The sequence below is a fragment of the Coenobita brevimanus genome, chromosome 74, assembly GCF_032717465.1.
Source record: "Coenobita brevimanus isolate Jiangsu-jjx chromosome 74, ASM3271746v2, whole genome shotgun sequence".
NCBI lineage: Eukaryota > Metazoa > Arthropoda > Malacostraca > Decapoda > Coenobitidae > Coenobita > Coenobita brevimanus.
Window position 1 is genome coordinate 34,999,528 of NC_137027.1, and position 27,882 is coordinate 35,027,409.

Genomic DNA, 27,882 nt, shown 5'->3' on the forward strand with positions numbered 1-27,882 from the left:
AAGAACTCGAAAACATAAGTAAAATCTGGGTTGTATGGTATCGCTTTCTGCACAGCTGCAAGTGTTTGAGTATAGCAATTTAAGGTTTCGTAATGTCTAGGTTGTATCGATCTTAGCGCTGTGGCTAGAGACTGGCCAGTATGAATTTCACTTCCCCACCAAACGGTAACAGCTCATTTTCATCACACCCGTATTCATTGATGTATTGGCTGGTGAAAGCTGGTGAATAGTCCCCGAAAATATATTGTGCAGCCACGTGAGTCATTAGTACTAACTGGAAAATAAAGTAATCTATCGAGGTGAGTCCAAATATTCCAGTTTCAAAGAAGTGGTCATTGTCGGCTCACTTATTAAGGTTCAAGAAAAACTACAAATTTTTCATTTCAGTTTCTAAAATGTGTTTTGAACTTGAGTTTTTTTGTTTAAAAATTTAAAGATCAAAAACGCAGTGGAACACACATTCGAATCAGCTTAATTATCGCGAGTGAAATCCGAGCTTTGCAGAGTTAAACAAATTTTATAAAATAAGTGACCGCTGAACGTTACATGAACAATAAACCTCGAGTCAAATTCTGTTTTTCTGTCATTCAGTTTTTTGCCTCATCAGGAACGTTTGGGCCAGGATTTAGGCTACTCAGTCCCGACATTTAGTGCGAGAGTGACCAATACTGCTCGTCCTTGAGTGGTTCCATGTGAGCAGTGTTTAGGTCCCATCCCATTAAAGTGTACTAACCCAATGAAGCACAGTAGCTATGTGTGTTGACCACTGAGCATTATATGGAAATTTAATCTCACTTCCACAATTCACTCATTTAGACGAGGTAATCAGTAGACGTCAGGTGAAAATATAAGTCAAAGTTCATAGAAACAATCGTGCTTGTTTTTGTTGATCTGCAGTAGGATCTGTGGTTTATGCATCGTAAGAGACAAAGGCCAGTGGACGGACCTAACTCACATACGACATGAGTTACGGAAGCTGTGACAAAGAGAGCAGAAGCGCCGTAAACCATGTGTCTGAGGACCACGACTCCCACGTGAAGGACAACGGTAAGTAACACACACACACACACACACACACACACACACACACACACACACACGTGTTGATCTACTGAGATTTAACATTACTCAGACGGACATCAGTTTAGCTATTTCCAAGGGTAAAATAGTCATATTTAAATGTTTATTTCATCAGTTATAAAAACAATCCCTTTATCTGTAGTCGGGCATCTTAACTAATACCATAAAATACCACTGCGAATGGGCACTACCGAGTTCGCCGACGGCAATTAAATGTCAACGTGACATTAGACACACTAATTCATCAGCTTGGAATGTTAAGTCTGTTCTCATTAAGGAATTCTCAGAAACGCACAGCTGCTCCACAGATGTTTCATAATCATTACCTTGCATAATGAAGGCGTTCATAGGCAAGCTACACGCTCGAGCATAGGTGTGTCTGTCTGGTCAAAAGTGGTACAAGCAAGACTAGCAATGACGACGAGGAGAGTCCAGCTGAGTCATATTGGAAGGTAATGAAAGTTATAACAGTAACAGGCATGGCCGGACTAGGTGTGTGTATGCTGCCCAGTTGAGTCGTCGTTGCAAGTAATACTGGCAGGGTTAGTAACGTGCAGAACCTGGCTGTGTGTGTCTGCGCTGCCATGTGACCTGAGGTTGACAGAGGCAGGAGTGATGTTACATCTCTTTAGACCTGGGGGCAACCCTCTGATCGTTGGCTGGGTCCTGGTTCGCAACACGATTCATGGCAGTGCGTGCTCACTATGTAGAGGTGGCTGAAGCAGCAGGCTGCTGGTAGACAACCAAGGCTGCTAACACCCGTTACCTGGGAACCTCGACGGTTAGAAGACACATAAACATCTTACACCAATAAGGAGATAATAATTCCATGGACACCGATTGTGTCCTTAGGAATTTCTTAAGCCGTACGTTATTATACAGTACATTAAATCATCATCACCATCATCATCATCATCATCATACCTATATCGTATCACATATATAACATGTCATATATCATATAAATACCATATCAAGCCATATCATATATCATATCATATATCATACATCATATCATATCATATATCATACATCATATCATATCGTCCATAAATCATCATAATCAACAGCTTAAATCAGTCCGCTACAAGACAGGGACCTCTCTTGGTTTTCTCTCTGACCAGTTGGCTGTTATCCTGGTATATACAATTCCTGCAAATCTCCGAATGTAGCTGCCCAGTTTTTTGCTTCGTCTCATCCTCTCACTCTATCTCTGGATTGCTTCTTACTTATCCTGTTTCTCCATCTATTACAGTCCTACGAATATCGTGACCTCCGCACATTCATTCATGCATTTTTAATCCTCTACATTCGTGTGTTCCCTTATCCAAGAAGCTCTGTTTTATCTCTCCATTCGGCACTTAACATAATCCTTTCTTTTTCTAACTCCTAAGTTTACGTTCCATGGCCTTTGTTATAATCCACGTTTCCGATCTACAAGTTGGAACACAGAGGACACATTCATTGGATGTGTTGTGACTTAAGGGCTGTCGCATATTCTTGAGGTTATTATAAAAAATAATACTCCTTCCCATTCCCAGTCTCTCCTTGATTGTCATGAAAAATCTTTGAACAGCCTGCCCGACTTTTATGTATTTTTAGCGTATTCTTGTTAGACTTAACACTAAGGAAAATTATTTAGTCATATTACTGTATGTAGCAATGGGTACAGTATTTATTTTACAAATATTTGTGGTCTGTGGTTAGCTGGTGTGATGTGTAACTGCAGCCACTTTGTGTCCCACAGTGTAAAGTAGCAAATCCCTCCCGGCGATGGATAAATCACTGGCAGGAATTTTCCATAATGACCATCATCGTCATCCCCAACCTTTTTTGCCACACAAGGTGGGGAGACTTAAGGTCCAGAGAGCTTGAAAAGTAAAGAAAAAAGAAAAACTGTCAGAGGGAGAATTAATCATGGCCAGTTAAGTGGGCTACACTCTCATCCACGCACCATTTAAGGCCTCAGAATCCTGACTCCACCTCACAGCCATAACTTTCCATACCAAAACACTTCAAATTATATAACAGCTAGAGTCAGTACGATGACTATCAAACCATCGATTAAAAACAGGTGTGCTAAACACTCACCATAATTATGCTGATCTGTATTGATTTGGAACAGATGTAGAAGGTGGAAGATATAATTACAAAAGATATCTGTGCGGCGTGTGAGGTAGCGTGTGGGATGAAGGAAAGAAGTAGTGAGGCGAAAGGAACTGAATAGTGGGTAACATAGGCGAAACGAGCTGTGGAAAAGAAAGAAAGAAAAAAACAATGAATCGATGGGGCAGCAGAGACATGAAGGACTTGAAGACAAGAAAGGAGACATCTGTTGAGAAGAGGAGAGAGAGAGAGAGAGAGAGAGAGAGAGAGAGAGAGAGAGAGAGAGAGTATAATGAAGAGATTGTAAGAAACTTTTTGGAAGGAGGTTAAAGAAGTAAGATCGAGTGGTATGGTAAGTAGTATAGGAGTGAAAGTTAGCAATGACAGAATGCTGGCGGAGAAGAGACAAATAATGATCAGATGGAGACAGCATATAGGAAGCTGTTTAATATGGGAAACTAAAGCAGTGTAAGTATGAATTGTTGGGGAATGGCCAAGAGAAGTAAGAGGCAAGAAGGGAGGAAGTAACCAGTACGATGGAAGTGTATGAGGCATAAAAGAAAGTCAAACTGGGGTAAAGAACCAAGACTTGATGGTGTATGTAACGAAATGTTGCAGTAAGACAGAGGGATAAACAGAGAATTCACGGATATGGAAGATGTCCGGATTTTTCCAAGGTGGAAGGTAGAGGTCCAGAGGAGTTGAAATCAGACCTCCTGCACAAAGGAAAACGGAAAGACCAGTGTACTCGTATTGTAGTCTTAAAGGTGTTTGTCTTGTCGGATATACTGTATGGTAGGATATTTGCCAATGGAGGTAGGAAGATAACCAAGAAATTATTTGAAGAAAATGGGGATTTCAAGAAAGGAGTAAGATACGTAGACCACATATTCCTTCAAGAGTTATTTAATGCAAATGTGTTTAGAGATGGGGAAAGAAGGTGCTGCCTTTATCGATCTGGAGAGGGCATATGACAGAGTAGAAATACAGAAAAGGTGGAAGGTGACCAGGCAGTATACACCCTCCCCAACTTATATTTCTCATCTTTCACCTTCACCTTACACTGTGATTCACCTACCATTAAATGAACATTTCCTTGTTCTTATATGTATTTACTTTTAAACACGACGCTCACAGACATGCACTAGCCTTTGCATCAATCTACAAAGCCCTTACTCATTACTGTAAAGCAACACAACACCATCTGCTTCAGTTACTTCAGATTTGAGATACCAAACTCTTTACCATTCATTACCATATCCATCCCTCTCGCCAAAACTCGACTTTTTAAATGTCATCACATTCATATCATTATTTATACTGAACCGCAGTGGAGACATCACAGATCCATGTTTCACTCCAACACTAATGTTAGGTCAATACCTGCTCTTACTCACTCTTCACTACCATCATAACCTTTCTTACCAGCATTTAACAGCTTTCCTTCCACACCATACGCACACAAAGCTTTCCTTGTTCCGTTTTTTACCACGCTTTTTCGAGATTCATAATGCCTCAATTACCTTACATTTCTTTTCACAAGCTTTATTCACTGTCTGTACTGTCTGTCTCATATGATTTTGATCCACACATCCCCATCACTCCTAAAGCCACCTTGTTCGTCACTCGTTGGCCCTTCTGATTTATTCCTTGCCTTATAATAAATCTTGTACATACATTTCCTACAACACAGAACAGATCTATACCACGATAATTTTTCATTCATTCATTTCTGGGGAGATATCTCAATAACAGCATGGGAAAGGTGAGGAGATGGAGTGATGGTACCGAGTTTGTCTAGATTACAAATTGATGAGAGTTACAACAATCTGCCTTGTACTAGAAGAAATAGCTGCAAAGCCATCTGGGCGGAATTAAAAATAAAAAAGTAAAAAATAAAGTCATTAGAAGGGCTTCGTGACAAAGGGCCAGATGGAGTGACAAGACTTTGACTCAGTTCAGTACATATGGAACGAATGAAGTTATTTTTAGCAAGACGAAAAACTGGTATGACGCAGTTTCAGGAACAAACGTGAAGAGTACATGATTCAGCGGTAGATTGGCGCTAATACCCTCTAAAACCCACCTACTTGCTGTGGACGTTAGAACAAGAGTGGTTAAACCATTTGATGTTTATGCTGTTGTTAAAGGATACGAGAAAGGATTGTATATTGGCATGTTAGCAGTCTCATGAAAGCCTTGTCTAACTTCGATCGAAATTGGTTCATATATTATGCGTGGGTCTGGGAAGAAATTATTCGTCTTTCAGGCTGATCGATCAGGTCAACTATACTCATCAAAATTAAATTCAGTGTGCGAAAAGCATTTCGGGAATGCCTTATCTGTATCAAAATCAGTACATAGATGTGGCGTGAGTGTGGAATTAAGTATTTTGACTTTGGTGCAGACTCATGTTCAGTAGAGGTAATGGAATACAGTATGATCAAATAGTAGGTGCAGCATTACTGTGCATTCTGAGCACCCTTCCCAATTTATTTATTGAAAGGTAAGTTTGCATGACAGCTCTGTTGCTTTAATGTCCATTCATGGTGCTGTAACGCAAGCTTCTCTATAAATACAGTTTCCTTATATTCAAAATTAATCTGACTGACATATAATAAACTGTTACAGATGTATCGATTGTGGTTATATTAGACTGACACATAAAAAATTAATTATGGCTGTGTATTATTTCAGAGGGAATTAGAGTGACAGATGGCACATTAAGTGTGTCCATATTCTGTTACTAGCATGCATGTGAAATTAACCACTTCTGTATGAGAAAATTCCCCTAGGATTTTTCAAAATGCCGTCTCGCTGAAGAGAAACAAAAATATAACATAACACTGAGCGGATGAATGGATATTAGTTTTGATCCATTCACTGCAAATGGTCATCCCAAAGCGGAATGTTCCTGAACGGTAGGGAAGCCATAATAATGACGTCATCCTACTCATGGGATTGTATAAAGTAAATGAGTCTGATTAAGAGGAGCATGTGGAGTTGCATGGAGAGACAGACAGACAAATGAGGAAGGAAGGTTGAGGTGTTTATGTAGATGTGACTGGAAGTGTTAAAAGAAATACTTTCAGATGGTTTGACCATGTGGAGAAGACGGAGAATAAGAGACTACTAAAGAAGTTCAAGTGAGTGAGGTGGAGAGGGGGAGGAGGAGGAGGAGGAGGTGAGTAAGGATGAGACGGGGTGATGTAGTAGAGATATATAAGAGAGGGGGAGGGGGGTGTGAGTTGGAGGGAGAGAAGCCAAAGGGCAGAGAATAGGGCTAGATGGAGGCGATCTGTCTGAGACCACCCTTTACTGGATTAAGGTTTCTGGTAGTAAATAGACAAACAGAAAGCTTTATGAATCTTAATAACTTTTTAGGTGTTACGTAGTACCATCACACTAATATATTCAAGTTGGGAGAGACCTCTTACAGTGATGAAGCCATAAATTGTCTACCTTCAGGAGGATTTTATTTTCCCTTATCTCTTGCCATCACTAATATTCAGCATCAGTAATGTCTGTCGTTCTGACCCCCTTCAGAGGCAAAATAAGACGTCTAATTGTTTGTTTCTTGTGGCCAGGCGGGACACATGGAGGTGAAGGTGTGGACTACGACGACGCCCTCTGTGCCACGGGTGAGTGAAAATCATATATCAGGACTGTAACGGTGAGTACATGTTGATTGAGCATCATTTATCAAGGCTGTTATCATGAGCACTGTATAGCTATGATGTAATGCTGAGAGGACATCATATAACAGGGCTGTAATAGTGAGTCCCATACATCAGGGGCTCATGCAAGAGAATACCGTGTAGCAGAGTTGTGATAGTGACTGATTACCGTGTAACAGGGTCGCAATGAGAAACATATAGAAGGACTGTAATGGCGAGTGTAAAACATATGGAAGGACTGTTATGGTGAGTGAGCATTGTATAGCAGGGATGTAAAGATGAGTGGGCACTGTATATCAGGGGTGTAAATGGTAAGAGAACACCGTATACCAGGGCTGCAATGATGAGTATAACAACAGTGAACAAATGGTTAATAATTCCTATAGTCCATGATTGAGATAATAAGTAAGTACACTATAGCATGGCTGTGATTCTGCTGGAGCTCGGTAAACTCTCCTCCAATTTTCCCGTTTTTTTTCAATTAAGTGGAGCTCTTCCCCCTAAAAAGATGAATTTCAATGCTTGATATGAGGCTAAGGATGAACGTTGTATTTTTTTTATTATTATTATTTACAGTAATGAGTTAGGTACGTAATAACTTATATATAATAGTGCTTGCCCGCAAAAATGTGTGTGTGTGTGTGTGTGTGTGTGTGTGTGTGTGTGTGTGTGTGTGTGTGAGAGAGAGAGAGAGAGAGAGAGAGAGAGAGAGAGAGAGAGAGAGAGAGAGTGAGTTTGTTTATAACTGTATCTTTGACACACACACACACACACACACACACACACACACACACACACACACACACACACACACACACACACACCGCTCGCTGGTGTAGTGGTAACGTTCTCGCTTGCCAACTGGTGGACGGGAGTTCGCGCCTCACTCAGGTTGCGAAAAGTTTCACTAACAAAATGGGTGGTTACTGTCCCCTTGAGCAAGGGGACGGGTGTGTGCGTGTGAGAAGGTCACAGCCTTGGCCTTAGATCGGACTATATGAGCTCTCAGCTCCCTTCCAGGAGGGTAAAAGCTGACGATCACGACCATCAAGTGATCCTGACCGACCCGGTGAATTACACACACACACACACACACACACACACACACACACACACACACACACACACACACAATAGGAAATTCTGTTAGATTTTTGGCCCTTCTTTCCCCGTTTCACCCCCATTCAGTGATACAAACAGTACAAATGCTTAAATGCCCAGTTTGTGGAGGGGAAGAATACTGCCCATGTGAAATACTCCCAGTGTGTCATAAAGATCAACTAAATGGGTGAGAGTGGGAAGCTGGAGTCTCCTTTTATGACCACGACCTAAGGAAGAAGTGACCCCATAACCCAGAAGCCCTATATATTCTGAGACGCGGCGGGGAGGGCGGAGAAAATATCTGGAATTTATTTTTCTTTATATCCCGAAAGAGATATCAGCAGCCTTAAAGTGAGTCTCAGCCTCCCATAGGAATATGAGAAATTGAGTTAAAATATTGACGAGAGTTGATATAATGAGATGATTACTGTATGTATTTTACATCAGCTCAAAATGTTTTGCTGTTTGTTGGTGAAAAAAATAACTACTGATCATAGGATTTTATGTGGGATAGGAGGTGGATGTGGTTTAGTGACAGAGGATGAAACTGGTATTCTGAAAACAGGACATTCTGACGTGATACAGAATTATAAGTTTGCTTTCGAAAAATATCTATATCCAGACTGTGAACCGTATATCATCCCCCCATTCCTGGTATTATCGCTATTTTGTTTTCAAGGTATACATCTTTTCTCAGTAAGGCATGCAGAGTAGTGGTTAGTATGACTGTGTGTGAGTCGACCACTGAACCCCTGTGACGAATTGCCAGGTCAAATATCTGATGGTACTACACTAAAAGAAATGCCACCTACTCTTTCAGTCTCTGCAGGTTGGGTACAGTCTGATAATCTGTAATGATAGTTTGTACCTTTGGTGGCGAAATGTCACACCATTCAGTAGTACAGCGATCTCCATTTCTCACACTCTTCTTTTTCCTCTCTGAATAGGGTACGGTATGTTTCATTACATTCTGGCCACCGTAATGGGTTTATCAAACGCCAGTGATTCCCTCGAGATCGCGTGTATAGCCATCCTGATGCCGGCAGCAGAGTGTGACCTTCATATGACTTCAGAAGACAAGGGATGGCTTTCTTCAGTGGGCCTTATTGGTAGGGATATACATGGAATATTCTTCTTTAGTCACTAGGTAAAATTCATTCACATAACGTCTAACATATGTCCATGCTTTCTTCTGTAAAATTAACAAATTTATCAGGCGATGTATCATCCACTACTGTAGTAGACACTGTGCTCTTGCATTTATTTTCAATTTTAGCTTCATCGGTGTGTACGATATGGTGTTCTGTGATCAGTGAATTGGATTCATTTTGAAAATTGCATTGTGGTGTGTGTGTGTGTGTGTGTGTGTGTGTGTGTGTGTGTGTGTGTGTGTGTGTGTGTGTGTGTGTGTGTGTGTGTGTGTGTGTGTGTGTGTGTGTTTGAGGGAAAGTTGGTATGTGTGCTCAGAAATTAATAATATTGTGCTGCATGTATGGTGGAGGGGTATATATGCGACTCACTGTAATAAGGAGGACTTCATGAACTTGTGACGGTAATGGTTACGTATTCCAGGTATGCTTTTCGGGTCGTTTATATGGGGCTGCCTGGGTGACATCTACGGCCGTCGTCCAATAGTGATCATAACGCTGCTGATCAATGGACTGGCTGGGGTGGCGTCATCCTTCGTCCAGTCTTATGGATTACTTCTTGCTTTTCGCTTAATATGTGGATTTGGGTGAGTGGAATTCCTTCGATTTTCTGTTGTACTAGATTCAATCGCCAGCCACCTACTCACTCACTGTCGTGTCTCCTTCTGCCTCTTTTGATATCGTGCCCGACGACTGTTGAACTATACATTGTGAAATTACCGAGTTTCACGCAGATTCACATTTGAGTCATAGGAACTTACAGATCTATAGTTCAGTATTTGATGTTTGTCATTCGTAACCATGACAGACAAACTCAGTAGCCTCACCTGGAGAACCAATGCCAGCTGTATTTCTTCATAAGATAATATTATGATGGTAAGCTGGAACATACATTCCTTCTCTCTCATGGCCTGCCAGCCAGAAGCGATCCAGTGTGCTAATACTAGGCCTGCCAAAGCTAAGCTAACTTACATATAACCGGCTGGGACAGGAATTAGAAAAGAAACAAAAATTTCTACTTCACTAGATGCATGTCCTATAATCTCATCATCACCTGAGATCTTCCATTAGCTCACCTGTCTGAGTCATCTCATCACTCCCTGTGTGTAGTGTCGGAGGCACCATCCCTGTGGCGTGCGCATACCTCAGTGAGTTCCAGCCATCTCATCGGCGAGGGGGAGCCATGAGTTTCGCTGGCAGTTTCTGGATGGTTGGCAAAATTCTTGGGGCAGGTACGTAGCGGTTAGTGGGATCTTATTAATTTGGGAGGTTGAATGAAGGTAGCCTGAGTAAGGGATGTAGTGATTTCAGGCAGCTGACTGTGAAAACACTGGTTTGGAGAATTTAATAAGGCAAGTGGATGGTGAAGGACGATTTTTATTTATTTATTTATTTATTTTTTTAAGTTACTATGCAGTGGGGTGGAGGAGGGCTGGTTAGCGCATTCTAATGTCTTCAGATAAGCTGGTTAGCTAATGTAGTTTTTTGTCGAAAGATTAATGCAAAACAGCTCAGTATACTTCAGTAACTGTAGATCGTTGTAGTGATGTACTACCTCACTACTGTAATTACGTAGTTTTGTTGAACTGTCAAAGATTTTTTTTTTTCACAGTTGACATGTACATGTGCCTCATTTAACAGCCAGTCGAGTTAGTGTTGTGAATAATACTGATTATACATAGTTTCTCAGTTTCATTGGGTCAGGTTGCAGTATGACTGTGTTTGGTAGAAGAATTTCCATGTCCCGACAGGTGCAATTTACTTTGTTCTCTGGATTACCACGTGTATTATTATTGTTTGAATTTCCAGCATTTGCGTTGGTGACCATTCCATATGATACTGGGTTTGTGAATGCCAGTTTTTCCTACAACTCTTGGCGGATATTCCTCACCGTCTGTGCTCTCCCAGCCCTCATGTAAGTGTCTGTTTCGTTTAAGGAAAGATAATGAACCCACACAGACTGTGTATGATATACACAGTGTACAGTGTAGAATGAATACGATTATCAGCATTAACACTACCGTACCTTAAAAGATTATCTTAGACCATTTCACCAAGTTTACCTGTAGCAGCAGTGAAGAGCAACGAAAACAGATGTACTTGGTAGAAGGTATTCTACGACTTTGGAGTAGTGGTGGCGCATTTTCATGTATAAAGAAAAAAATGTCATATATATATATATATATATATATATATATATATATATATATATGCGTGTGTGTGTGTGTGTGTGTGTGTGTGTGTGTGTGTGTGTGTGTGTTTGTGTATCTATACTTATCTATATTTGTTATTTAATTATATTAATTTTTTCATTGATATGATATAGTGGGACGCCCGCCATCCACTAATTACCTCCTCCAGCTTCGTCGGAGCGGGTTATCCAAAAGTTCTTGATGAATATAAATGAATTTTGCGGAAGAGTGGGCCATGGGGCAAGGAACAATTGATTGTATTTTGGGGCGGATTCGGATCCTATTTCTTCCACACAATATCTTCACGGATCCGGGTCCGGATCCTTTATAATGGCAATGGCATTGACGGAGGTATGCACACTGTAAGTGTTTCCTTGTTCGATGTAGTGCTGCCTTCAAGTGACTTTATAATGGCTGACAATCCAGATGATTTCCTGCTACATAACCATATGATGCCTGGTGGTTTAGTGGGGTAAGGCGCTCCAATCGGACTAAACCTGTAAGGATTTATATTCGAAGAGTGTTTGAAATTTATTGCTCATAAATTGCCTTTCAGGGACGAGTGAGGCTGGCCATCCTCCCCTTAAATGTCGGGACTGGCCAGCTTAACCCAGGCCCCTACTCTCCTAATGGGTCAAAAAAGGATTGGAACATCTATCTGTCAGTCTGTCTGTCTATCTATCTAACTATCCAGATAGACGTATAGATCGATCGATCGATCTACAGACAGATAAGTAGATAGATTTGTACAGGGTGTCTCAGGAGCTGACGTCCCAGGAGGTGGATCCATAGGCCATTCAAGACATTCACATTTTATGAACACTCGCTTAAAGACCGCCCTTGGCGGCCTCCGCTCGATGTCAAAAGGTCACAAATGAGTTATAACTTGGGAGGTGATGGCCTGGTTGGACTGGAAATTATTTTATTCTTCATGTTAGAGCATTTTAACGACACTTTGCTCTGACAGAGGGCTCTACGTTGTGCCTTTTTGCTTTGTAACGGTAACAAACAAACATACAGATACTGGATCATTATAATGTAGATTTGTCGGACTCGCAAAGGTTATAGAGTAAACGTTATTCAAAAATTTGAACGGGGATAATGGGAGAAATATTCAAAATTCACCCCATGTTACCAACCTCTGTACTTTGCATTGCTTCATTTTTCCCTGAAAATAAGCTAAACAGTCATGAATAAATAAATATACTATGATTTTCAGTCCAAAGAATATCTTATCCATAATATAAGGGATGGAAACAGGAAAGTGAAAAGTGAATTTTGTCCCATTTCCATTTTTTACATATGTTTACTCCAGAACCATTACGAATCCAGCTTATGATCATAGAACTATTTAATGTCTTCAAATGACCTCCAGAACCACATCTTGAAGTCTGTACACTAACTCCTGTGACTGACTAAATGATTGGCCGGTATACAATGGCGGGGCAACTAGACCCTAAATCTTACGTACCCAGTTGTGCTTTCTGGTTCTGTAGATAACGACAGGGGTGTTGTGTGTTAGCGCAGGCTGCCACGTAAAACTGTGTGCCTTTCATGGCAAGATGTTCTCTAACAGGGAGGACTTTGCTTTTAAAATACAGTTGAGCCATGGGGGTAGGAGTGGTTCATTAATGACGGCTGTTTTATACCAGGGAAAACGAATTTTTGCACAATGTTTGGGCATCATTCGCGCCAGGTTATAAGCCTAGTGGTACCCCGAAGCGCCCCTTCCCACAAAGGGGTTGTCCCCAGGTGATCTCGGAAAAAGTTCTGCACGACCAAAGTTTTTAGCCACAGAACATAAATATTTTGCATTCTGATAGGTGTTCACCCGGCCATATTTTGGGAAAAGTAGAACCACGAGAAGGCACCCCTCACGAGGGAGGTGGTGGCTCCCAGGGGTTCCTGCAAAGTGATTATGCACAGCCATAGTTTTTAACTTAGAGACACGATTTTTTTGCATATCAGTAGGAGTTTACTCCGATCACGTTTTAAGCAGGTGAGACCCCCCAATGACCACCCTTAGGGGAAGGAATACCTTTAGGGGAGACAACGCCATAGTTATTACGTAAGCACAAGAAGCTTTGCACAGTAGTAGGTCTTTACCCGGACCAGAGTTTATAGTGGTTGTGACTTCTGCGGTTCACCCCTCCTCGTCTTCCACATTAGTGCAGGTTTGGGTGCAGCTATCAAAGGTGTCCTTTATCTTCCTGTATCAAGCAATCTGTTGCCTATAAAATATGAGATATGGTGATTTTGTTTATATCTGCCCACCGTCATGCACTAATTTTAAGGTAATACTGTGCATCTCTTACAGTACTGCCATTCTGATGATTTGGCTTCCAGAATCCCCGATGTTCTTACTACTGAAAGGTCAACAAGAAAAGGCATTGGCTACTCTTAAAAGGATGTATACACTGAACACCAACAACTCTCCTCTGACATATCCGGTATGTTTTTATGGTACTGTATACAATCATATTTTCGTAATATCCTACCGTTTACTACATGTCCCAGGTAAGTCTTGTGATAGCAGTAACACTACGAATGGCGTCATCGAACTGAATTGGTCAGCCCCTTTACTACGATGACGGAATTAATATATTCGTGCAAAAACCAGACAGTATTGTGGTGGAGTGGTGCAGTACTGAAAATGAATGTGAGTTGGAGGAAGGGCAACCTGACGAAGGAAAGCTAGGTGACGTGGAGGAGCTTTGTTTGTGGCCTTCCCCTCCGGGATGAAAACAACTGGCTATAGACAGACTTCAGAAAGTCTTTTCTAAGCTAAAATCGTCTCTCTCTCTCTCTCTCTCTCTCTCTCTCTCTCTCTCTCTCTCTCAGTCAGTGGCTGTTAGTACTTGTCCCCGAGCCCCTCCGGGGCGGTGACTGGTTAATAACAGCCACTGACTGATTAACATACAGAAGGCATACCATCTTAGGAGGAAACTGATTTTAAGGACGCTGCGTTTCCTTGTGGTGTACGTCATCTTTCAGCACTGTACTGTACATTATGTTTTAATGTTTTTTCATTCAGCTTCTCATAACTGTTTTCTCTTTGATCTCATAGAAAATATTTATTTCTCAAAGTCATGTTTTCTCTATATGAGGGTAAAATGACCTACAGTAGTGCTCTGTAACTGTTTAGGTCAGTTTTTGGATATCTGATAAAATTTACAAACATGTGTGATTACGTCATTTTGGTGAGCTTCTTTATATTTTGCTGATTTTCTTCCCTGTTACTCCTCCAAGGTTAAATCAGTCAACAATACTGTTTTGAAAACACAAGTGAACATCAACGAGAACTGCTGGGAAACATTCTCCTCAGTCTTCACGTCAACCTGGCAGCAGACGAAGGGCCTCTTTAGCCACTCCCTCGCTCGTCTCACCATCATTATGAACGTCATCAGCATCGCCCTGATGTTTGGGTACGTTGTAGATGGAGGTATTGATACTGAATTTTATGTCGAGGACTTTAAGGGGTTAATGTGAGACTGACATTTATATATCATTTTATTATTTCATTATTTAACTGGGGAGTAGAACGTAACACCAGTCAAAAAGGGCGATACTCCCAAGGTGGATGGAAAGCCGTGCTGTTAACTTATCCCCTAAATGTACTATGATAAATTCTTTGACTCTTATGTCTAAGATGGAACGCATCCTGTCAGTTTCTCCTTTCTTTGAAATCACCATTCTCTTTCAGCTCAGTTCATGGCCAACTGTAGTCAGATCGGAGGATAAATCTGGCTAGTAACCAGGGTGACTCATTCGTACCTCATAACAGACTCATCAGATTTCTTGCATCCATGACTAAGTATTCAAGTTGTGAGAGTGACCTAGTTCCCTCAGGTGAAAACAAGTACAGTATAGTAAATGATATATGAAGCTGGGATACTACTGTGGAAGAGCCAACAGGCATTTTGCAGTAACCATCGATCGTGGTGTCAGATTGTTTCACGCGAAAGGTGCTTCGATACTTCCATGATCGACTGACCACTTTGACCCAGACATATCTAATACCACACTTCAATTCTCAAGTGCACTTCTTACTCGCTAAATACGTACCTAATTCGTGTCTGTCAAAAGAAATGTTATATCTAACTATTAACTTTTCTAAGCGGGAAAAGTTAAATCATGCAGTGATCCTTACACAAATTGAAAAACAGCAGAGGATCTAGAATTAGGAAGAAGGAGAGTCGCCATCTTCATTCTCGTCACAATCTTAGTTCCAACCGAGGAGAAACACGACCATCAGCAGAAAATTTACCCGCTGAGTGTTCAGTGTAATGGACTGCATCTAACTTGCCCACCAGTGAAAAAACTAAAGCATAAGCCATCAACTCTGTTTTATCTGGCTGAACTGTTCATACTACGCCTGTAGGATAGATATGACAGTACACACACACACACGCACACACACACACACACACAATATTACTGCTCAGTTTCAACATACTTCTTCCACACGCAAAAGCTTATGGTCAGTATGCCTTTCCAGTGATGTGTTTGAGTGCAAAGTATATATATATATTTTTTTTTATGATAGTCTCACAGTTGGTTATATTATGTGACAAAGCTACACAGGAGTGGAGGGATGGTACAACATTTGATAATTACTGTATGTTACAGTGTGTACGGTCTGATGATGTGGTTCCCAGAGCTGTTTAATCGGCTGATACTGTACTATAATGACCACCCCGATGCTAAGGTAAGATGAGCACTAAGATTTCCTGTTCTTCTTTCAGCATTGGTTTCCCTCTCAAAATATTCAGCTGTTTATTTAATTCACAGTTAGACTTCATCCCTAACGTTCCTACGTACATTTTCCACTGTCTTTTATTAATAGGCTCTCCCTTCACTTTTTTTTTCTTTTCACAGTAGGTTTAACGTCATCTGCACCTGTTAATCTTGCCAGCTGTGTTTGTGGCTAAATCGTTAGAACAACCAGTTCCACATATTCCGTTGGAGGTCGTATTAGGTTGCTTTAGCTCGTTTGATGTAAGTGTAAGAATCAAACTTACTCCCTAAGTAGTATTTTGCATGACAGAAGATCTTCACTCACTTCTGACGGTTCGAAACAATACGCTGGAGGCACTACTGTCACCCTTAATTTGAGTGCTCTACCAAAAAATTATCAGGCTACATAATATAGGTATTTTTATTGTCCCCTGAATTATTATTTTTTTCTGTTTTGTCCATGAAGTCTTCCAGACAACATTGCTTTTGCTCTGAGCAATAAACTTTTTCTTAATGTGCTTCTAGATACGCTTTCCAATGAGTACTGGTTTACCATTTTTTTTTTTAAATAGGCATTAGCACATTTTAAGGGTAAACAGTACAGACTGTAACGTAATGCTGACAGTTGTGAAGGAGGGTAACAATAATTATTTTAAAGGACGATAAAAATGGAGGACCGAAATATAATCAATGTGTAACCAAGATTTGCGTGAGGCAAGAACACTGCTAGGGCAGGGCACAGATAAAACTAGAAACCCATGGTTAGTTTTCACCTTGTTAAGAAAGGCAACTGCAGTGAAATGGCTGTTTCAAACACTTCGTGGGATACCTCTAGCTCCTTTGCCAGAAATGGAAGCCCGAAGTTCAACTCATGCGTTTGAGCTTCGGAAGGTACTGTACTTCATATGCGGGTTTGGAACGTTCTAAGGTACTGTACTTCGGAAGCTACTGTACTTCAGATGCGGGCTTGGAACGTTCTAAGCATCTCGGAGATCTTTGTTGTCATTAGTGTTGGGGTAATGGGGGGTTGGGGCCAGCATAGTTGCGCCCTCTGACGTGAGGCGACCTGACTGTGACGAGATCAGTAAAAACAGTTACATATATTACAGACCTGGCTGTAACAGTAATGTTAATCTCTAAGAGTTTACTACAGCGATTACTGCCCTTTTAGCATTTTCTGTTGACGAGACTACTCCGATTGATAAATGTATGATACGGTACTAGTGAGACTGAAGCACATTTCGGGCGTCATGTCTGTTATTGCAGGGTATGCTTCTACTATGATGATTTATCTCAAGGTGAAAGAATAATCTACACAAAACTCTTATTAATTGTGGAATAGTGGGGCGGCTTCAGAGTGGATACTGTCACTGACTGGGAAGGCTCTGATGAATGTATTAAGTCCCCATGGCTCTGAATTCAGACAGTTTAATAGTTCTTTTCTTCCGGATTCCGAAAAAATCTCATGAATTTAGAATTGCTAGACTGTGGCTCTAGTAACCAGAGTTTCACCACAGGAGATGAATTTCTAATAGCGATAGAAATGACAGAGTGACATCGTACTGTACTTTGATGCAATAAATATATAACGTTAACAACAAAAGCAGACTAATAAACATTTTTTTTTTCTGTTCAAAATGTTGTTGACATATTTGACATACTTAGCATTTATTTCATGAACACCAAACTGTGATATGTGCCTTGTGATCAGCTTTATCCAACACACTATAATACAGAGCATCTTCTTACTCTCTGTGAAGTAAGGAGATACACTTGATCAAGCTGCATTTCATTAACTTGGTTTTCAGTAAATGGGCCAACACTACTCTAGTCATAGATATGAAATGATGAATAACAGCATGTCAGTGAAGGTGTATTGAGTTTGGTTGGCGTTATCTATGAGATGGAGTCGAGAATTAAAAAAAAAAAACACTCAATTAATTACAATCCTATTTGATACCGTAAATTTTAATATTTTTCTTTTCTTGTTGCTTGATTTTTCGTTCTTGATTAGAAGTAGTAATCTGAAATCTGATATGGTCTGGTTTTACAAGTTACTGAGGTGTTCAGCAGACTGATGTAACGGATCAGCTTCTCCAGTCTTCGTGCACTAGACAAGATATTAACCTGAAAATCTTTAGTCCTCAGCCGAGGTAATTCCATCATCCAAAATAGTCTTGCTTCCACTGGGAAGGTGTATGAAGTTTATTTTTTCTTTTTATACCTAATTATCATATGTTGATCCCGATGTGCATTCTTTCCTTTGGTTAGATAAGAGTGTGTGAGTTGCAAGAATACTATGGCAATAAGACAGAAGTATCTCACTGCGACACCGGAGAGTCTCCTGTCGACATAAAGACACTTTACAACATTCTGATTTTTGCCGCTACACACCTTCCCGCCAGACTGTGGACCATCTTCTGCATGGACAAACTGGGGGCAAGGTTCTTCTTAGGTTCGTTGCCATTTATTGTTTTGCTCTTATTTAGCACCTCAGATATTGAAACTGACCTGAGAATTTCATAGGCCTGAATGGTGAGTGACTGGATCTGTGATGGATTTTAGCCAGGTACTTTGATGAAAACCACTTTTACCTCCCTATTTCGTCTCTGTTTCCTAAATCATACCCAACAAAGACAGGATAATGAGATGTCATCGTTGTAAGCGTGAACTTGCCCACTGCTCTGAAAGGAACAAGATCCTTTTTCGCTTTTAACTAATTCCATCCATCCATCCATCATCATCACTATCTTCATCATCATCTAAACTTTTTTGCCCCTGATTATTGGGTAAGGCAGGATGAGGAAAACACAATGAAAAGGACTTTACAGAATTGGTATAACGAAGAAGAGCGTGTCCAGTGATTCATTCTCAAATTAATTAACCCAAATGTCCATTGTTCTTCATAGCAGCCCTTGTAAATTTTGGTCGCCCTTTCACCTGCATGTGACTGGAGGAAAAGTGTGGCTCATATCTCTGATTGGGGTAAAAGTAATCTTGTTGTTTTTAATGCATCAGAATCTCAGCTCTGAAATCCATCATCCCGACACAGTCTTCCCCAGGAGTATCCTCTAATTTTGTACAATATGCAGCTCAATCATACATCATCTTTCAACCTACTTGGGGTTTCATTTTCTCAGGATTTACCTTGGAAAGATCATATTACCTCTCTTGTAAAATATACTCCCAAGAGATTAGGTGTGCAAAACCGACTCGTGCCTTCTTTACCCTTGCACAGTTGTTGACTTTATATGAAGGTTTTATTCACCCGTTTCGTGTACAACTCTCGCGTGTGGGGAGGCTCCCCACATGCAGCTCTTCTCAACAGGGTGGAGTCAAAGGCTTTTCCACTTATTAACTCTCCCCCTTTAACTGGCTTCCCTCAACCTCAGTCTTTTCGCCGCACTGTTGCATTGCATTTTTTTTCTCTCTTTTCTATCGTTACTTCAATGGCCACTTCCCCTCTGAACTGTCTGCTTGCGCCCCTGCACCACTACAGCGGGCGAGTAGCACCCGTCCAGCAACAACTCCCGTCCCTTATTTGTCCATCTCTCTGAGGCAAGAGAACCACTACTCCCAATCATTTATGTATGCAACAGGTCAACTCTGGATTTTTTTTTTTTTTTTTATGCGAGGAAGAAGGAACCAAAGACCATGAGCCCGCAGTAACAGATCCCTCCAAGAGAAAAACAAAATACAATAGAGAGCCAAATTCAAGATCCGATCATTTTGAGATGCGTGGACACACTGCGTTTGAAAGACTGGAGATCATAGGCAGCAGGAAATACAGACAGAGGGAGACAGTTCCAGAGTTGACCTGTTGCATAAATGAAAGACTGGGAGTAACGGTTAACTCTTGCATTAGAGAGTTGGACAGAAAAGGGATGAGTGTTTGCTGCCAAACGGGTGCTACGCACCCGTTGTAGAGGTAGAGGATTGCAAGCAGACACTTCAGAGGAGCAGTGACCATTAAAGTAGCGATAGAAAAGAGATAAAGATGCAACAGTGCGGCGAAGAGACAGAGGTTGAAGGGAGTCAGTAAGAGGAGGAGAGTTAATGAGACGAAAAGCCTTTGACTCCACCCTATTGAGAAGAGCTGTATGTGAGGAGCCTCCCCACACATGAGAGTTGTACTCCACACAGGGGAGGATAAAACCCCTGCATAGAGTCAACAATTGTGCAGGGATAAAGAAAGAACGGAGTTGGCTTAGCACACCCAATCTCTTGGAAGCAGATTTTACAGGAGATGTAATATGATCTTTCCAAGATAAGTCCCGAGTAAATGAAACCCCAAGCATGTTCAAGGATGATGCAGGATTAAGCTGAATATTATTAAATATTAGTGGGTATAACTGTGGAAGATTTTGTCGGGTTGATAGGTGTTAGAACTGAGTCTCAGATGCATTAAAAACAACCATATTATTTTTACCCCAGTCAGAGATACGAGCCAAGTCAGACATTAGGTGTGCCATAGCCTCATCCCTTGTTTGCTGAAGTAACTGTTGAGATGGGCGTTGCGGGAACCGAATGGAAAGGTGAAGGGTGGAGTCATCAGCGTATGAGTGGATAGGGTTAGATGTACAGCTTAGAAGATCATTGATGAATAAAAGGAAGAGAGTTGGTGATAGGACAGAGCCCTGAGGAACACCACTGTTGATAGATCTAGGAGAAGAACGATGGCCGTCTACAACAGTGGCTATAGAACGACCAGAAAGGAAGCTAGCAATGAAGGCACAGATAGAAGGATAGAAAGCGTAGGAGGGCAGTTTGGAAATTAAAGATTTATGTCAGACTCGATAGAAAGCCTTTGAGATATCAAGTGCAATGGCAAAGCTTTCCCCAAAGTCCCGAAAGGAGGATGATCAGGAGTCTGAAAGGTAGGTGAGAAGATCGCCAGTGGAGCGTCCCTGACGGAACCCGTACTGACGATCGGAAAGAAGGTTGTGATAGGAAAGATGCCTTAAAATTTTTCTATTGAGAATTGACTCAAAAACTTTTGAAATACAGGACGTTAAAGCAATTGGACGATAGTTGGAGGGTTGGGAGTGGTCACCCTTCTTTGGGACTGGCTGAATGACAGCAAACTTCCAGCAAGAAGGAAAGGTACAAGTTGACAGACAAAGACGAAAGAGTTTGCCTAGGCAGGGTGTAAGCACAGAAGCACAGTTCTTGAGAACAACAGGAGGGACCCCATCAGGCCCATATGCCTTGTTAGTACTGAGACCAGTGATGGCAGAAAATACATCAGCTGAAGAAATTTTAATGTCAGCCATGAGGAAGTCAGAGAGGGGAAGTGATGGAGGAACAGCACCGGAATCGTCTAAGGTGGAATTGGAGGAGAAAGTCTGTGCGATGAGATCTGCTTTATCAGTAGAAGATATAGCTACAGAACCATCAGAGTAGAAAAGAGGAGGGAAGGATGATGAGGTAAAGTTGTTAGAAAGGTTTTTGGCAAGGTGCCAGAAGGAGCGGGAAGCATTCGAGTTGGAGAGTTGAGAGCATTTAGTATGGATGAAATTATTTTTAGCAGAGCGAAGAACAGACTTAGCACGATTCCGGGCAGAAACGTAAAGATGATGTGATTCAGGGGTGGGTTGGTTCCGGTACCTTTTGTAAACCCTCTCCTTGTTGCGGACAGCATTAGAACAAGCGTGATTAAACCAAGGCTTTCTTGCTTTAGTCAAAGGATATGAGATAGGAATGTAGGCTTCCATGCCCGAGAGAATAACCTCCGTAATGCGCAAGGCACACTCAGATGGCTCACGGCCATGGAAGCAATAATCATTCCAGGGAAAATCAAAGAAGTACTGCCTGAGGGCCTCCCAGTCCGCGGCTCCAAAATGCCACAGACGACGTTTCCCTGGAGGGTCCACAGGCTGTACCGGAGTGATAGGACAGGTTAAGGTAATAAGGTTGTGATCGGAGGAGCCCAAAGGAGAGAAAAGATTAACAGAGTAAGCAGAAGGATTAGTTTTGAGGAAGAGGTCATGAATGTTGGAGCTCTCTCCTAGGCGGTCAGGGATACGGGTAGGGTGCTGTACAAGCTGCTCTAGGTCATTAAGGATAGAAAATATGTAGGCTTGTTCACCAGGTGGATCCGTGAAAGGAGATGAACTGTCTCCCTCTGTCTGTATTTATGATCTCCATTCTTTCAAGCGCAGTGTGTCCAGGCATCTCGAAATGAACGGATCTAGAAACTGCCTCTCTGTAATCATGCCTTTGTTTTTTCTTGTAGGGAACAATTTGCGGGCTCCTGGAGTTTGGTTTCTTCCTTGCATACATACATATATATATATATATATATATATATATATATATATATATGTCTATATATATATATATCTATCTATATCTATATAACTATCTATATCTATATGTATATCTATATCTATATCTATCTATCTATCTATCTATATCTATCTATCTATATCTATCTATCTATCTATCTATCTATCTATCTATCTATATATATATATAGGTGGGGGCGATCACCATCCACTCACTCGATGTATTGTTGCTTTGGGTGTCTGCACTTTCCTCTCTGCATTCCTTCCTTCTTCTGTCTTTCCTTCATTCTTTCCTCTTCCTTCTGCCTACAGGTGACTTAACACTCCCTCTTCTGTCTTTCTTTCCTTCATCCATTCCTCTTCCTTCTGCCTATGGGTGACTCTACACTGAGTGACAAGTCAAATGGTTTCCTGTACACCAGGAAACCATTTACTACGCTCGGTGGTAACCATATAACCAAATTATGGCACCTGGTGGTTTAGTGGGTAATTAAGACGCTCCAATCGGATTGAGCCAGTGCAGGTTTATGTCCAAGGAGTGGTTGGGGTTTATTGCTCACGTAATGCCACTCAGGGATGAGTGAGGCTGGTCACTCTCATCTTAAATGTCAGGACCAACTTGCCTAGCCTTGGGGCTCCTACATTCCTCATGGGGCAACACAGGATTGGATGATGGATGGATGGATGGATATATACAGTACATTGCGTGTGTGTGTGTGTGTGTGTGTGTGTGTGTGTGTGTGTGTGTGTACAAAGTCGTTAAGTGTTTAGTAACGGCGGCTGTTGTTTACAGTGTTCACTATGGTGACATCCGGAGTGGCAGCATTTGTTTTCTACTTCGTAAATAAATCAGTGGCCAACCTGATCGTGGCTTGTGTGTTTGGTGCAGTGTCTTCAGTCTCCTTCACCGCTGTAAACACTCTTGCCACTGAACTCTTCCCTACTTACCTTAGGTAAGGAATTCGAACAAGACTGTAATCGTGTACTTTGTACAAATATGTTTGTATATATTGATGTTCTCCGTGCTTGACTGCATGATAAGTCTGTATCTTGCCAGAGTCACTAGATTTTATCTTCGAGACGAGGATATGTTCGAGAGAAGATCTACAGGAGCAATTTAAGAATAATTTTAATGTTTTCACTGAGCTGAATTCCCTCTCTGGTTTATCATAAAGGCCAGGAAGAAGGCTGAAAATATCCATACAAGAAAAGAGAGAAGACAGAAATGTTGAAAGAGAATCATGTTACCTAATACCTTAGTAACTAGTAATGTATTCCCACTGCTAAATAAGGTTGGTAGCAGTGTTATGAGAATCGGTTCTGTAACAGTGGGCAATTTACTGAAAACGAAAAAGAGTAGACAGGATGTACGCCCTGCAGGAATTTACAGCGTGCCTTGTTCAGGATGTATTCAAGTATATGGTGGAGAAATATTTCGAGGTTTAGAGAAATAAGTGATGGAACACAAATATGACATGAAGTGTTTTAGTATGAATAATGCGACTGTCAAACATAGGTTTGACACAGGCCATAATGTCGACTGGAAAAATTCTAAAATGATTAAATATGTAGACAGGACCATGAAACGTGGATGTTATGGGTCCACTTTCATTGCAAATGTATGTAATATCAGACAAAATAAAGGATTTTTTATGTTAGCGAAGCCATTGGCATACCTCTTGAGGAGCAGACAGCCATGTTAACCAGGTAGTGTATGACTGTTTACTTGTTGAGTTTAGGTCACCAACCAGGCTGAGGACTACCTAAGGAGTGGAGTGTTGTCCACTGATGTTATTCCTGAAGAAGCTCTGGTGGACGAAGCGTTGAAATAAACAGGGTCCTGTACTCTGCATCTGGCCTTTCTCCGTGTACGTTGTTGCAGTCTTAGCTGCTTTCTACACAGTCTATAGGTGCTCTTGAATTCCAGAGTTGCGCGTCATTTTTCTGGACGATATCTTTTTCTTAATTTCCTTCCCATGCTCTAACTTTTCTTAAGGAGGAAAAAGACGGCAAATACAATTAAGTTAAACATTTACAAGACATTTAGAATCTATCTATTTATCTATTGCCAGACGCCTTAATCCCGTAAGGGGTGGCCACAAACAAATCGCCTCCACGTCGCCCCTGTCACCAGCCATTTTACTGCACTGCTCCCAGCTCACACCCCCCTCTCTCCTATACCTCTCCACTCCATCCCTCCATCTCATCCTTGGCCTCCCCCTCCCTCTCCCCCCCTCCACCTCACTTACATACACTCTCCCCGTCAGTGTCTCACTCTCCATTCTCTCCACATGGCCAAACCACCTCAGTGTGTTTCTCCCAACGCTTCCTATCACATCCACATCCACACCACAATGCTCCTTCACATCCTCATTCGTTAGTCTGTCTCTCCATGTGACTCCACAGGTTCCTCTCAAATAACTCATTTCCATTGCTCTCACTCTTGACTTGTGTCCCTCCAACAAGGTCCAAGCTTCACTTCCATACGTTAGAGTTGGTATCACAGTACTGTCATGTAGTAACTTTTTCACTTCCATGTTTACTTCCCTGTTTTTTTTTTTTTTTTAATATATAGATGGATAGTTAAATCTAAGGTTCAGTAAAATTTTATGAATACTAAGATAAACTGAAAAGAGTCATGATGCAACATTACGCTCAGCCACGTCTCAGTCGGCTGATACGGGGTAATGTAGAACCATGTGACAGAGGTAAAAGTTAATGATAATTAATGGAATTTTGCAAAGGTCAGTATTTCAGTGAGTAGGCTACAACTCAAATAACGCAAAGCACTTTCGAAATATTCATAATGAATTTCGAGGATCACCCTAGTGTATATGTCATCACATTTAATTCCATGTAGATATGCTTCATATTCCAACAACGATTGTTTTCATCAGTTTCTGTCCCATGTGGCTCATTCTTCTAAATTTACTCCATCACATACCCGCAGACCAAGACTGAATGGTCTGTGTATTAGACTTGATATACCATAATATTATACATAACTTGCACATGCACAAAATATGTCAGATTAAAGCACTTAGATTCCAATTTCTGTTTATATTTCAAGGTCAACGGCACTAGCGGTGATTTCCCTGACTGGACGATTAGGAGCCATAGTTGGAGTTATTTCTTTTGGTTACCTGGTGGACATCTACTGTGCCATTCCAATATCCCTGGTGGCATCAGTCCTCATAGGTCAGTGCCAACAGTTTGTGCTATAATACTACCAGAGTCATTTGTGTTAGAAAATTCTTATTCAGCATATTGTCTGTAATTTTGTAAAGTGAATAGGCCTACAAGCCCCTCATGTATTTAAGAATGAAACTGGCTGTTTTTGTACTAAAACCTTGCCTAATTTGTACTAATCAGGGGCATTGTGAAATTATAACTGATGTTAAATGCAACTTACACTGTTTGTAATACACTTATTCTCACATATTAACCTTTATTTTCTGAGTAATGAGGGAAAAATTTAGGTATAGCCAACCAGGCCATTATCTTTCTTGCCCGCACACTCCTGGTTTTCTTTAATACAGCAGGTTTCTTAAGCCATGGATAGGGTTAACAACAGAGGAAGCAGTGCGAGGAGGGATACTGAGCCTTCAAAAGAGAAGTGTGGGTTGTTCCCAGACAGTAATGGGTCTGCTGATCCCTCTTCCCTTGCTGGTGGACAAAAATTTAACCTCTTTGTGCTGGGACACGTATACGTACTTTTCAGATTTTGCAACACTCGTTTGAATCTAGCTGGTGTAAGCTGGATAGCTCGCCCTCTTAAGTTGTAATGTCTGATGACCCAACTCCCATTGACTGAGAAGCTGTGAAAGAGGGAAGATTTATGTCTGCTGACTCTACTGCATTGGTATATACATAATGCAAATACTGGGGGATAGTGATAAAACATTATGCATGAATATAGTTAAAATATTTGAAGAATTATGTGATAAGTTTGTAAATTTCATGTAATTTTCAGTGTATATTGCCAACATGAAAAACTGTGTTGTAGTGAGAGAAAGCATAAAGTAATAGTAAAGTCATACGTAAGAGTATGTTTACATATTTCACCTGAACCATTATCACTTAAATTATTCAGAGGATCTTGTATGGCTGAGCTGCAGCATATAATGATCAAAGAATTTGTGGGCTCCAGCAACTAGGGAGGTGTAAAGGTCAGTGGCTGTGGTGAAAGAGTGATTTGCAAACCATTAGGTTTGCATGTCCTTAACCTGTGGCAAGCGGGAAGAGGGAAGTGATCCAGTGTGTGTACTTGCCGAAAAGCTGGCAGGGTCAGGATGGAAGAGGGCGGGAGGCGGTGTAGAGGAGGAGGGAGAGGGGATGGCAACATTAGGTTCCTTGTATGCGAGGTTTAAGTGCTAAGTCAATTTCAGATGGGAAGAAGGAGGAGGAAGGGAGAAGCAAGGAGGTGACAAACATGGTATAAACAGGAGAGAAGCTATGCGATGGAGGCAGTGAAGCAGGCAATGATGGACGACTGAGCTGAGATGGTGCAAATGACTATACTGTTGTTGCAGTGGCTGCAGCTGGTGGCTGAAAGAATGGGGCAGGGAGTGAGGGAAGTAAGGGAGGAGACGGGAGAGAGCAGCTTGCTGTCGTCCATGGGAAGGGGGAGGGGTTGAAATGAACGAATGAGGGTGTATCAGTTGAGGTGCAGAAGTGGTGACAGGAGTAGCAGGGGTACGATAGGCAGAGTGCCGACGTGGACAATTCACGCATCATGCAGCGTTGCTGGCACGCATACACTGGGAGCAAGAAGTCCGACGAGTGCAGGTGGCGAGGGTAGACACCATTAGGAATTGGTGCGATTGGTTTACGAAGCAATTCTGGGAATTCAGATGACAGCAGTCATGGATTGGACGATAGCCAAATAAATGTAAAGAGACTAAATCTTTATGAATTCCAATAGCCAACACAGGAGACCCATTTTGTATTATCCAAAATCTTTACCATTACCATTGCCAACAGGTGGTGGTTTTTGTGGCCTGATCCTGCCCAACACAGTCAGAGTAGCACTGCAATGATATTTCCAACATAACCGCAACTACGTACTGAAGCATCCTGATTGTTCAACGGCGTGTGGAGAAGGGCTCACCAGTTACAAGCCTCATCATCACTTTTCATGGATATCAAGTTATTTTTTCAAGGATCATAATTACACAGGAGGCTCTTTTGAAGACCTGTGTTTTCTATAGCATATACCTTGTTTCAGAAGCTCAGTGGACTAAGCGTGACTTATTTTCAAATGCCTGACGTTCATATGAGTGGTATTCAAGAAAATACTAGCAATGGAAGAATAAGGAATAGCAACACCAGCACATTTAGGATCCTTTTATAAGTGCCATCAGAAACACCTACAAACTCGTACATACACGATCACTCACCAACCGAGCCTCCTTCACTGTCCTAGTTAGAAGCTTGTGCAATATTCCCATCATGGAAACACTCAACACATGCCTCCACAAACTCACTATCGGTAAAGTTTCTCTACAACAGCAATTTTTTACAGATTTGTTATACATGAGTATTTTAATCATAT

General features: G+C 41.3%; 1 protein-coding gene across 1 annotated transcript; it reads left to right on the forward strand.

Annotated features, from left to right (window-relative positions):
• Positions 1 to 962: 962 nt before the first annotated feature.
• On the forward strand, positions 963 to 27,367 carry LOC145407823 (synaptic vesicle glycoprotein 2B-like). Its single transcript, XM_080278680.1, has 13 exons — positions 963 to 1,047; positions 6,774 to 6,827; positions 8,912 to 9,073; positions 9,537 to 9,699; positions 10,223 to 10,344; positions 10,922 to 11,027; positions 13,622 to 13,754; positions 14,554 to 14,729; positions 15,934 to 16,012; positions 18,313 to 18,496; positions 23,122 to 23,281; positions 25,399 to 25,526; positions 27,312 to 27,367. The coding sequence occupies exons 1-13, from the start codon at positions 963 to 965 to the stop codon at positions 27,365 to 27,367; spliced, it is 1,608 nt and encodes a 535-aa protein (XP_080134806.1).
• The last annotated feature ends 515 nt before the right edge of the window (positions 27,368 to 27,882 follow it).

Coding starts and splice junctions, on each gene's coding strand:
- LOC145407823 (XM_080278680.1), top strand. CDS start 963: ATGAGTTACGGAAGCTGTGACAAAGAGAGCAGAAGCGCCGTAAACCAT. Junction 10,345..10,921: donor TGGCAAAATTCTTGGGGCAG/GTACGTAGCGGT, acceptor TTGAATTTCCAG/CATTTGCGTTGGTGACCATT. Junction 16,013..18,312: donor ATGACCACCCCGATGCTAAG/GTAAGATGAGCA, acceptor TCCTTTGGTTAG/ATAAGAGTGTGTGAGTTGCA.